This window comes from Melozone crissalis, unplaced genomic scaffold (genome assembly GCF_028551555.1).
Source record: "Melozone crissalis strain CALT ecotype California unplaced genomic scaffold, PUWL_Pcris_2 ptg000014l_1, whole genome shotgun sequence".
NCBI classification, from domain to species: domain Eukaryota; kingdom Metazoa; phylum Chordata; class Aves; order Passeriformes; family Passerellidae; genus Melozone; species Melozone crissalis.
The window spans coordinates 551,942-564,133 of record NW_026535792.1 but is presented as its reverse complement, the minus strand read 5'-3'; the positions used below and the strand labels follow the sequence as shown (position 1 = coordinate 564,133).

The window sequence follows — 12,192 nt, the reverse complement described above, 5'->3', positions numbered from 1 at the left end:
TGCTGTGGCACTCACCCGGGCAGCGCTCACAAAGGAGAGGCTGCAAATCCCCGGGAACGCGGCCGGATGAGCTCCGGGTGTTCCCCTTCACCCTCCGGCAGCCAGGCCGTGGTGACAGCATGTCGAGGTGCTTTAGTGCAGCGCGCCCTTCCCTCAGTGACAGCTCCAGCCCTGTCCCTCTCCAGCCACCTGCAGGGTGGCCCTGGGGACCAGCTGGTCCCCACCATGACCTTCAGACACCCTCCCTGGAGCTGGGGCCGCTGCAATGGCAGAGTTCCTTCCTATCCCCCCCTGCCTGCCAGAACTACCTGAAACAAGTCCCTTATGTGTGTGGTTTCTTGCAATTTGGGCATTTGGGGGAGATGTTGGTAGGGCTTGCTTGGCACAAAGGACCAAAGCTCAGCCTGGTACAGGGCTGGAAGCAGGCACAGGGGCTGGGAGCTGGCACAGGGGCTGGCACAGAGCTCCTGCCACGGCTCCTGCTCGGGTGTGAGCGATGTAAAACATTTGGGTTTTGGTTTGTGGTGAGCTCAGAGCAGCCTGTGTGTGATGGGAACACCTCCCCTGTGTGCTGGGGGACACGCACCCCCATCACCCCCGACCCTCTGTTCATGCAGCTCTCACCCGGGGCTCTCATCACTGCCACCCTTCCCTGCCCCATCCCACGATGGCCGAGCCCCCAGCCCGTTCCTGTCTGTGCCACCTGTCCCGGGCAGGTGCCCGTGGTGCCGCAGTGCCACGGCTGGCAATGCCAGCGGCAGAGGGGCCCCAAGCACTGTGGGCAACTGCAGGGGGACTGTCACTGTCACCTCAGGGCAGCTACAGCCCACGGGTGCATGTGATTGCCTGCGGAACAGCCCGGACCCTGCCCCGGTCCCGGCTGGTAGCCAGGGGCTGGCGGTGCCCGTGACAAACCAGGCGGGTGTCGAGGTGTCACCACCGCAGTCACAGGTCGTGTTGAAGGGGCTGCAGGTCCCGAAGGGCCAACAATAACCACGACAAGCAGCGGCAGCCCAGGGCAGCCGCCGCGCTCTGTCCCGCGGGGCACACCGGTGTGGGGCAGCGCGGGCAGCTCCCGGCTGTGGAGAGGAACCCTGCGCCCCACTGAGCGTCCCTCGTCCCTCCCTGTCTCCCCAGGCCTGGAGTCCCTCCGTGACAGCGCCCACTCGACCCCGGTGCGCTCGGCTTCCCACGGCGACGCCTTCGCGGGCCCGGGGCGCGGCGGCCGCGCCGAGAGCAGCGAGCGGGTGGCCGTGATCGCGGACGAGAGCTACAGCCCCGCCGACAGCGTGCTGCCCACGCCCGTGGCCGAGCACAGCCTGGAGCTGATGCTGCTGTCGCGCCAGGCCAACGGCGCCCCGTGCAGCATCGAGGAGGAGAAGGAGTCGGAGGCGGGCACGCCGGCGGCGGAGGCGGAGGGCGAGCTGCGGGCGCTGTGCCCGGGCGCCGCCGGCCTGGGGCCCGCGCAGGCCCAACAGGTGAATAAGTTTCTTTTAAGTGTCCTCCGTTTGCTCCTTGTGACAGTTGGACTCCTCTTTGTTTTGCTCCTCCTCCTGATCGTCCTTACCGAGTCCGACCTTGACACTGCCTTTTTCCGCGATATCCGCCAGACCCCAGAGTTCGAGCAGTTCCATTACCAATACTTTTGTCCCCTCAGGCGATGGTTTGCCTGCAAGCTCCGCGCCGTGGTAAACCTGCTCATTGACACCTGAAGGCAGGAGCCGCCGCGGGGGCCCGGACCTGCCGCCGGCACTCACTAACCCTCCCCTCCCGACCCGGGCCCGCCGGCCGAGGAGGCGGCTTTCCGGGAGGAAGAGAAGGGTGGCCGCGGCCCCCGGAGCCCCCTCCTCCCCGTGCTCCCAGCCCCGGAGCCCGCACGGCACCTCCCGTCCCGACCCCCGCTCACGACTGGGGAAGCACCGAGCAGAGGGGAATTCTTTGCTCTGCCGGCCCGGCCGGGGCTGGCGGGGCCGTTCCGCAGGAGCTTTAGCAATGGTGCTACTGAGGTTTCATTTAACACTCGTGTACTGTTTCGGTATTCAATCCGCACTGTGCCCGCCGCCCCCGCCCTCCACGAACCGCTTGGCAGAGCCCTCCCTGCCCACCGGAGCCTCCCGGGAGGGGACCGAGCTCTCGGGGCGCCCCGTGCCCTCTCCCCGCAGCGCAGCGCAGCGCAGCCGTCCGGAGCCCTCGCCCTGCTGCGGACTCGGCCCTTCGTCACTCTTTTAAGCCTTGAAGCATCGGTGCTCCCGAGGGCAGGGGAGCATGGAAGCCAGGGGACGGAAACCTGGCGTGGAGCTGAAGTGACTGTGTCAGATTTATTGGGATGACCTTTACCCTCCGCCAGTTGTACCTGTTTTGTAAAAAAACCAAGCAAAAACAGCAAAAAAAAAACAAGAAAAAAAAAAAGAGAGACATTTCAAGGTCTATTTTAACAAGGAAATGCTATTTTGTTATCAGATCTAATTCAGTCTTTTTTTACTTTACGGACGGGGTGACTGTGGGTGCCAGTACCGAGCGGTTCCCAGTGAGCAATGGTTTAAGAGCAAACACCGGGAGCCCGAGGCCAGCTAAGCCCTGCTGGGTTTGGGACACAGAAGGAGCTCTGCGTTTGGGACTCTTCTCAAGAGGACACGAGTTCAGAAGCGCAGGTGACACTGAAGAAGCCAACGGACACCTTTAGCCCCGACCATCGTTGATTGCAAGTCAATAAACCCAAACTCATCATGAGGACCCCCGGACTGGAGCAGCAGCCCATCCACAGGGAGCAATAACAGCCAGTTCTGGTTAGGTTGGGGTGACAAGTTGGACACATCAGCAAAAAAAAAAAAAAAAAAAAAAAAAAAAAAAAAAAAAAAGAAAAAAAGAAGGGTAGAAACAGCTGAGCAAGTTTAATTTCATCTCAGGGAGAGATTTTTGCGTAAGCTGGGGCCATAACTGCAGTTTTACAAAGCCTGATGTCCGTGTTGTCTTTGAGCATCCAGCACCCACCGCCGGGCGGGACGGTGACCTTGGGCCACTCCTTGTCACTGCAATAAGGGGAGAGGTCCCGTGCAGGGCACAGTCCCCCTGCCCGGGTCACAGCCCGCTCACAGCACCAGGCCCGGGGAGGGTGGGCTCCAGCCCCGGCACCGGAGCACGGCAGGAGCCCAGGGAAGGCTCCAGGAGCCCCGGGGAAGTTCCAGGAGCCCAGGGAAGGCTCCAGGAGCCCCGGGGAAGTTCCAGGAGCCCAGGGAAGGCTCCAGGAGCCCAGGGAAGGCTCCAGGAGCCCAGGGAAGTTTCAGAAGCCCTGGGGAAGTTCCAGGAGCCCCGGGGAAGGCTCCAGGAGCCCAGGGAAGTTTCAGAAGCCCCGGGGAAGGCTCCAGGAGTCCCGGGGAAGGCTCCAGGAGGCAGAGGAGCAGTTTTTTTACATGATAATCCTGTTTTATGCAACATAGCAGAATTAACTCTTAGTGTAGTGTTCCTACCTCAGCCCATAGCGCTGATGTTTCTATGCAGTTGTGCTCGTCCCGACGCTGACATTTTTTACCCCGGGTTAACGCTGCAGTGTCGTCCTTCTTCCTCCTCCTCCTCCTCCTCCTCTCCTCACTGCAATGTTCTGTGTGACGTGTGACAGCGCAGCTCCATCCTTTTCGGACACATCCTCCGAACCCAGCTGGGCCCCTCCACCTTGGCTTTCCTCGGGTGACGCTCTGTGCCAGCCCCAGGTCACCTCTGCTGTTGTCCCCCAGCGTTTTACTGCAGAACCACGAGAATTGGTGATTTTCCGTTTTACGTTTCTCCCGTCGGTCCCAGATCCTGTCGTGTGTTTCAAGCCCTGTTAGTTCTGCCCGTCTTTCTATCAAAATGTTGTTTCCATAGGTTCTGAGAGCAGACACCCATGAATCTCGTCCTAGCATACTGCATCTTTCAGCAGTAGACAGTAAAATACCTGAAAATGTGAATTTCTTAGTTTTCATAAAGAAAACCTAGAGATTAACCTTTCATGTGCCAAATACTGTAAGTTACATTCTTTTTTCCTTCAAAATGTACCTTTTTCTACATATCCAATACCTTAGTTAGCATAAAATCATTGGTGCCATGAAAAGTATTTTTAAATTTAAATAAATATTTAAATATCATGAAAAGCAGAGTTGGGATGAGCTTTGTTCAGCGATTCTGATTTTTCTTATGAAGACAGCTCAAAGTGTGAGAAATTTGGTCTTTTAGCAGCTTCTCACTGGAGTGAGAGTTCCAGAGCTGCAGGTGAGTCCCTCGCACGCCTCTGCCCTCCAGGAGCACCATTTCACAAATGCACCCAGGAGTTTCGGGCCCCTCACCACAAGGAAGGCACTGAGGGGCTGCAGAATGTCCAGGGAAGGGGCTGGAGCCCCAGGAGTGGCTGAGGGAGCTGGGGGCTCAAGGGTCACTTTTATTTCCATGGAAGACATGGGTGCCAAAGGCAGTTTAAACTATTTATTTTAAGACTTTCAAAGTACATTTCTGTCCTGAGAAACAACAGTCAGCTTCGGAACTGCTTAATACAGAATGAACAAAGTCAGTGCAGGGAGGTAAAAAATAAAGACCTAAGGCACTTCTATTTGAACACGTGGAGGCGGCCACTGGAGTTGCCTCCCACCAGGATGCTCTGGCTGGGGTGCACGACGTTGATGGAGCACACGGAGCCCAGGCAGTCCACGTTGTAGAAGGAGTGCAGCAGCTTCCCGGTGTCCTGGAACACCTCGATCTGCCTGGGCTGTGCCATGCTGCCCACCAGGAAGCAGTGCTCCTGCTTGGGGTCCCAGATGGCCCTGAAGCGGGTCAGCCAGCGGCCTGTGTTGTTGTTGTGCCTGCAGGGCAAGAGGAACGTTACTCCTTGTGAATCCAGCTTTTTAAACCATCACTTATGTCCCATCTGCTCCCTTGCCTTCTAAACCTTCAGCGCTCACACTGCTGTGCTCAGATCCCTGCAGTGGATCCCTGTCCTGGGTGGGCAGGATGGGGCAATACCAGAATAGTTTGGGCTGGGAGAGACCTTAGAGATGACCCAGTGCCACCCCTGCCATGGGCAGGGACTCCTTCCTCTATCCGAGGGTGCTCCAAGCCCCGTTCAGCCTGGCCTGGGACACTGCCAGGGGTCAATTCCTTCCCCAAATCCCACCCATCCCTGCCCTCTGGCAGTGGCAGCCACTCCCTGTGTCCTGTCCCTCCAGCCCACGCCCAGGTGTGCTGTCCTTACCTGATGGAGCTGAGCAGTGTGACAGTGGACGACAAGGACGTGGTGTCGTAGACCCTGGGCACAGAGGAGCACATTAACACCAAGAACCTGTGCTAGAAAGGCAGCCCTTCCCTCACAGAGCTCCAGCTCCTGGGGCCCAGGAGCGTGCACAGCCAGCCAGCCTGGCCACCAGCACCCCAGCTGGAACCATCCCAGCCGGAACCACTGCGTGTGCCCAGAACTGGATTTGCTTCCAGCTGGACCTGCAGCCCACCTGGCTGGCAGCTCTGCAGGAGGGGCTGCAGAGAGAGCCCGGAGGCCAGCCCAGCATCCCACCTGCTCCTCCACCTCATGAACCTGGGGGTCTCACCCCCCGGGGCAAAAACTGCCCAGCCCACACTAAATCAGGTAATCCTCTAAATTACAGCCACAAAGTAACCAGGAGAAAAAGAACCTCTAACACAAGCAACTCACAGCAGCTCAAATGATGAAATGGTAGGCTATTTACAGAAGAGCTGATATCATCACTATTTCAAGTACCAGCTACAAAGAAATTTCGTGTTTGTGTTCACCAGCCAGGTTTTGGCTGGCTGTTTTTGTGGGTTTTCATTTTGTTTGTTTTTTAAAGATAACAAGTACCTGTATGTTTTTACTTTTAAATGTCCTGAGGGAAAACGAGAATTAGGAAAAAAAAAAAAACCAAAGCAAAAATTCATTAAAAACTACATTAAAAATGTTAATGCAAGTAAATCATTATCATTTTTTTAAAGCGATAAAGACAGAAGGTGCTCAGTGATGGGTCATGTGGAGAAGTAATAATAGTAATAATAATAACGACAATAAATCACCCAAACAGTTGGTATTTTCCATGAGGATTCTTCCTTCCACAGCCTTACCTCAGCCGGTCATCAGCACACACTGTCACCACCCTGCTGCCAGTGACAGGTGAGAAATAGGCCGAGGCCACACTTTTGGTGTGTCCTGTCAGAGAGCTCAGGGGCTTGTTCTCCTTGGTGTTCCGCAGGTACCGAACATCAAAAACACAAACGTCCCTGCAAAGGTACCACAAACACTTCAGTAATTATCCTTCATTCACCAAAAAAGCTCCAGAGCAGGGCAGGCTGTGTGGGAGCGGGTTCAGAGCTTCAATATCCACTCAAATGGTGGCTCTGAGGGATTTTGGGAGCACCAAAACCACCCTCCCCAACCAGCCCTCCACAGTCCCTCTGTGCCAAACCCCACCAGGGCCCATCTGATTCCCATTTGATCTGGGAAATCAAACCAAATCCCACCTTAAATCCTGCTAAGGACTGAAAAGTTGTTTTCTAAAAGGACCAAGACAGCTCTGACTGTAAATGGAGGCTGAGCAACTCCTCAGCCCCAGCTGTCCCCAGCACAGAGAGCACTGAAAATCCAGCCTGTTCAGGCTGGGTACGTACACGGAGCCAGCAGCCAGGAAATACTGTTTGTTCACGGGGTGCACGTGGACTGTCCGTGTCCTCCTGAAGCCAATGTCCACAGAGAGCTCTGGGGACACCCCCGGCGTCCGTCTGTCCACAACAGCCACGGGCCCGTCCCAGCGACTCACTAGGGCAGTGCAGGCATTCTCTTCCAGGAAGTCAAAGCAGGACAAGCCTTCCTCACTGCTGTAGATCTGAGCCCAGGGAAGGTTAAATGTCACCAGAACTAAAAGGAACAGGCAGTTGTTCCAACACCCAAACACTCCCTGGGCTGTGGGTTCCATCCTTTCCCTCTTTAATTCACTAAAAACCCATGTTTTTAGGCAGCCCATGTGACAGCTTCATCCAGCTGTGCAGGTAACCCTTCTATGAAACAAGGATGCTTTCCACAGGGGAAATAATTAGGAGATAATTAACCATCCAAACCAGACCAGCGACAGCACACTCCAAATTCCCTGTCAGAGCTCCTACAAGGCACTATCACCTCTGTGTTCCAGCAATCAAAGAGCTGCTGGCCTTGAGCACACACTGAGCAAGGATTAAGGATATCCTTCCCTTCTCCAGTGCTCCAGAAGCTTTTAATCACGTGCAGAAATGTAAACTTGGAAAGTGGGAGAATGCAGGCTGTCTCTGGGTTTTGGTGAGGAGGAAACATCTCCCTATTTATGTGATGTTAATTAAATGCTGATCCATATGTCCTTGTGGAACTAGAACCTGAACTTTCCTGTTAATAAAACAGCCAAAGAATGAGTTGGTACAAGCAGGCCCAACCTTCCCAGCAGTGCCTCACCTCATCAAAGACAGCCCTGGTGACATCGCCACAGCGCAGCGTGTCATTGCTGAGGGACAGCAGGTGAGCAGGGTTGCAGGGGGAGAAGTGCATGCAGCTGACATGGAAGTTGTGGGGGATGAAGGTGTGGGCTCCTTCCTCCGTCCCGCAGCTCTGCAAAACGACAGATCCCACAGACACGGGTGCTGATCACTGCAGTTATCTCTGTTAATGACTACAACTCTTAGAGCCAAATCTCTGGCTTTTGAATGTTTTTTGGAGGAGGCAGAGGGTGCTGGGTGAGAGGAGACAACAGCACAGGCGATATGAACAGTGAGACTGCTTCTGGTCCCTAATTAAGGAAAGCTGCAACTTCCTGCTGCAATTAGTGCCACTGTAGCCACCACCAGCCCTGGGCCTGGACAGCAGCACCTGGCACACCCGCACAGCTGGCTTCTGCTACCACATCAAAATATGGACACGCTGGGCTCCTGAGAGCTCAGGCTGAATTAGCGACCCAAACTGCATGAACACAGGATCTCCTGCGTCTTCTCTTCTAACTTTTGCATCATTTTGTTATTTTAAAAGAAACCGAACAGGTCATTTTGGACCAAGTTCTGGTTCATCCCACAAAGATGATTCTGCTTTCAAACTTCAGAAAAATACAAGGGAGAGCAAAAGGGAAAGCCGCTCTGGCAACCCTGACAATCACTCTTGACAACCACCAAGGATTATCCCTAAGAATGGAAAAAACCTAGAACACTCTCAAGAGCCTGACAAAATGCCACCCCAGGCTGTGCCCCACCTGCAGCTGTCCTGAAGCACACACCTGTTCAGGCGAGGAGCACATGAAGCACTCACCACATTCCAGAGGCCAACGCACCCCAGCTTGTCTCCAGCTGCCACAAGGATGGTGCTCTCGGAAGGGTGGATGGCCATGGAACACACCCGGGACTTCACCACCTTCCTGATGTTCTCCTCTCTCAGCACCATGCTGCTCAGGCTCTCCTGGTACCTGGAAAACCAAAATGACAACCATCACCAAAACATTCATTAGGGAAGGAAGGAAGGGTGGCCAGACAATCCCCAGTTTTGGCTGCTGTTTTCACATTACCTCTTTATGTCAGGTGTGTCCCGCTCAGCATCTTCCGCTTTCACCTACACACAGAAAGGAGATATCTAACCAAAATCAGAGCCCAGGTGAAATTACACGATCCAAAAATAACAAATAAAACCAACAATACCTCACTTATCCTCATCCACGTGCTCAGTAAGGCCTCTGTCCATTTACTGCTCTCTGTCTGGTACTCTGGAACCATGGGCAAAGGTCCGCCTGGAACCTGAGGCTGGGAGGACATTGGCAATTTTTGTAACTCAAACCAACTAAACCACAAACAAGGTGAATTGGTACTTTCCCCACCAGAGATTCTGAGAACACATCTACACTAGGACAGGAAATAAACAGTAAAAACAGAAGGTGGGATCATAACCTTATTAAAAAATAAAGAGAATTTCACTGGCAGCACAGAACAACTGCCTCCCTGGATTTCTTCCTCTCCTGATACTGCAGCAAGACCTTTACTACAGATTCAAATCTATTCTACAGCTCCATGGAAGATTTAAATTCCCATTTCTCAGAACAGCATGCCTTTTACTTGTTGCTCCAAAGAGATGGTAAATATTACCCAGGAAAATAAAACCAGTTCAGAAGTTACAGCGAAATAAAAACTAGAGTAATAAACCTTTGGATTTAAGGCTGCTCAGCTCCATGGGCTGTTGATGGGGAACACTCTACGTCAGGACCCTTCTGCGGATCCCAAGTGCACCATGCCATCAGCCTGGGCCACAGAGCACTGCCTGGCTCATGGTGAGAGCATGGCACCTGCTCAGGGTGACAGAACTGAGCCCTCCTTCCTGTCCCTGTGTCACAGCTCCCAAACGCCTCAGTGCAGTGCCCAGTGCCACCCATCAGTGTCACCAGCGGCAGCTTCAGAAAGCTGCTGTGCACCCACCCCTCCTGCAGCCCCTCCCCATCTCACATATTCCTCTGCCTCTGGCCGGGCAAACGTCTCCAGCAAGGGAACGTCCAGCGGCGGCTCCCTGAGCAGGCGCATGGATCGCCGCCGCGCCGGCTCATCCTCCGCCTTCTTAGGCTTGGCCCTGCAACAACCAGAGCAGCTCAGGCACAGAGCAGAGCTAGGACAGACCCACGGGCACAGCTGGCTGACACCAGCCCCTCCTGGCCCTGCTCTTCCATCCATGACACTGAGACCAAACCACGAGCACTCTGCACTGCACAGCAGGTGCCGCCCCTGCTTCCCTGGGATGCATCCCTGCCCAGCTCTCCTCATTCCTTACCCACCCAGCCATTCCCACCTTCTCCCATCACACAGCTGACTCCTTATTTGGGCTTCAGCTCATTTTCTGCTCCACCTGGCACTGTTCTGGCACGGCCAATGTCTTCTCCTCCACATTTACTGCTTACCCTCTCCCCGGCACCTTGGCCACGCCCTCTCTTTTTTTTCCCCTCACCTTTTCCCAATATTTGTTTTCCTCCCACAATGAAGAATCAAGGATATAAATCTCATCTACTGGTACTGTACCTTTTAGTGACCTGAGATTGCCTTTTAGTGGTAAGTTGGTTAAGCCTTGCAGCTGACTTAAAGAGAAAAAAAAGAGACTAATTATAGATAATGAGCATAAAGCATTAACCAGTATAAAATGCAATTATCTCAAGGCAGTGATAAACTTACTGCCATTATTTATAATAATAAGAAAGGAACTGTGGTTGCCCCATCCCTGTAAGTGTTCCAGGCCACGCTGGATGGGGCTTGGAGCACCCTAGTCTATGGAAGGTGTCCCTGCCCACAGCTGGAGGTGGAATGAGAAGGGCTTTAAGGTCCTTTCCAAACATTCCAGGATTCTGTGATTTTCATGGCTTTCCTCATATACAGCTGCCTGCCCCAGTGAGGAAAGGGTTTCACACCAGGATGGATGACAGTGCAATTATGACACTTGGAAAGAGCATTTTGATGCTATTTAGACCAAATACAAACCTCATGCAGCTTTAGAGCAGCAAAGAATTTAGCATTTTCTGTGATGTTCTTCAGTCTTTTCCTTTCATAGGCTGACAGGTGGGAGTATCCATCCTACAGAACGAGAAGACAGTCACTCTCCATCATACAGTTACATGGCTGCAAGAGTGGTCCCAGGCTCAGAGAAGTGAGTCCTGAACTGATTAAATTATTTTTAACAAATGTAGTAACAAATGTAAGACCATACAAATTGGGGCGGTCATGTATCAACAACAAAAACTGTCCATACGGGTCCAGTTTGCTTTACAAAACTTACTCTGGCATTAACTCTATGAAGCGAACCGTAACAAAATTTTTAATAATGAAAGCAATAATGAAGAGACTCAATAAAGAACTTAAAACTTCAGTGAAAGGGTAAAATGAAGTGGGACACTGCCAGCCAGAGGTTAAAAAGGGGGAATAAAACCCACTTACAGAAGAAAAACACTTAAAAGCTTTATTTCTGTAAATATAATAACCGGGGGCCGGGCACTCACCGGAGCCGCGTCTCCCCCGTCGCTGCCGTCGCTGTCCACATCCCGCATCCCGTCCTGGCCGCGGGCAGCCGAGCTGGGCCCGGGCGGGGAGCCGGGGGCGGCTCCGGGGCCGCTCTCGGGCTCCCGGCACAGCCTCTTGCGGGTCGGGGAGCGGGCCCTCCGCAGCCGCTTCTGGGGCCAGGCCGCCGCGGGCAGCGGCGTCAGCACCACCCGCAGCTGCCGGCCCAGGCCCGCGGCCGCGCTCGGCCCCAGCTCGGCGGGGCCCGCCGGGGGTGAATCCTGAGGGGGCGACTCCTGAGGGGGCGAACGGGGCTCGGAAGGGCTCGGCGGGGGCGACTCCTCATGGGGCGAACGGGGCTCGGAAGGGCTCGGCGGGGGCGACTCCTGAGGGGCCGAACGGGGCTCGGCGGGGCCCGCCGGGAGCGACTCCTGCGGGGGAGAACGGGGCTCGGCGGGGCCCTCCGGGAGGGACTCCTGCGGAGGCGAACGGGGCAAGGCCGGGCCTGCCGGGGGCGACTCCTGAGGGGGCGACTCCTGCGGAGGCGAATGGGGCTCGGCGGGACCCTCCGGGAGGGACTCCTGCGGGGGCGAACGGGGCTCGGAAGGGCCCGCCGGGGGCGACTCCTGATGGGGCGACTCCTGATGGGGCGAACGGGGCTCGGCGGGGCCCGGAGAGGAGGACTCCTGGTGGGGCGAACGGAGCTCGGCAGGGCCCGGCGAGGAGGACTCCTGCGGAGACGAACGGGAGTCGGCGGGGACCCGCGGGCGGACCTCCAGCACCGGCGGGCCCTGAACCCGGCCCGCCCCGCTCCTCACCTCCCCCGCTTTCTCCCCTCACAGCCCAGCTCCTCTCGCGTCCCCTCTCCCGGCAGCCCCCGGTCCCCTCCCATGCCAGCGCCTCTCCTCCCGCGCTCCCGGACCTGCAGCTGCTGCCGGCGGTGCGCTGCCGGCTCCTCGGGCTGCCGCGGCCCGGGCTGGGACAGCGCCATGGCGCGCGCGGGGCGGAGCGGCGCTTCCCGCCCGCGCAGGGCCGGCCGGTCGGGCCCGCCCTCAGCGCCCTCAGCGCCGGCACCGCCCGGCTCCCGCTGGGCACGGAGCGCTGGGCAGCGCGAAATTCCTCCCTGTGGAATGAGGGTGGGCAGGCCCTGGCACAGGTGCCCAGAGCAGCTAGGGCTGCCCCTGGAGCCCCGGCAGT

At 55.8% G+C, this 12,192-nt stretch overlaps 2 protein-coding genes across 4 annotated transcripts in view; one reads left to right on the top strand and one right to left on the bottom strand.

Annotated features, from left to right (window-relative positions):
• The window catches only part of FRMD5 (FERM domain containing 5), a 57,184-nt gene extending 53,083 nt beyond the window's left edge, over nucleotides 1–4,101 (top strand). Inside the window, exons 14-16 of one of the 3 annotated variants that reach the window (XM_054272931.1) lie at nucleotides 1,138–1,478; nucleotides 1,658–3,178; nucleotides 3,359–4,101. In XM_054272931.1, the coding sequence (XP_054128906.1) occupies nucleotides 1,138–1,478; nucleotides 1,658–1,705 (389 nt within the window). In that variant the 3' untranslated portion in view covers nucleotides 1,706–3,178; nucleotides 3,359–4,101. Of the gene's footprint in view, nucleotides 1–1,137; nucleotides 3,179–3,358 lie in introns of all 3 variants that reach the window. The other 2 variants (XM_054272930.1, XM_054272929.1) reach the window with 2 other exon arrangements.
• Nucleotides 4,102–4,462: 361 nt separating this feature from the next.
• WDR76 (WD repeat domain 76) lies at nucleotides 4,463–11,986 on the bottom strand. Its single transcript, XM_054272938.1, has 13 exons — nucleotides 11,918–11,986; nucleotides 10,998–11,576; nucleotides 10,483–10,575; nucleotides 10,030–10,085; nucleotides 9,466–9,586; nucleotides 8,671–8,772; nucleotides 8,541–8,584; nucleotides 8,288–8,441; nucleotides 7,448–7,600; nucleotides 6,637–6,851; nucleotides 6,094–6,249; nucleotides 5,219–5,272; nucleotides 4,463–4,829 (listed from the first exon to the last, which is right to left on the bottom strand). The coding sequence occupies exons 1-13, from the start codon at nucleotides 11,984–11,986 to the stop codon at nucleotides 4,577–4,579; spliced, it is 2,049 nt and encodes a 682-aa protein (XP_054128913.1). The 3' UTR covers nucleotides 4,463–4,576.
• Nucleotides 11,987–12,192: the final 206 nt, after the last annotated feature.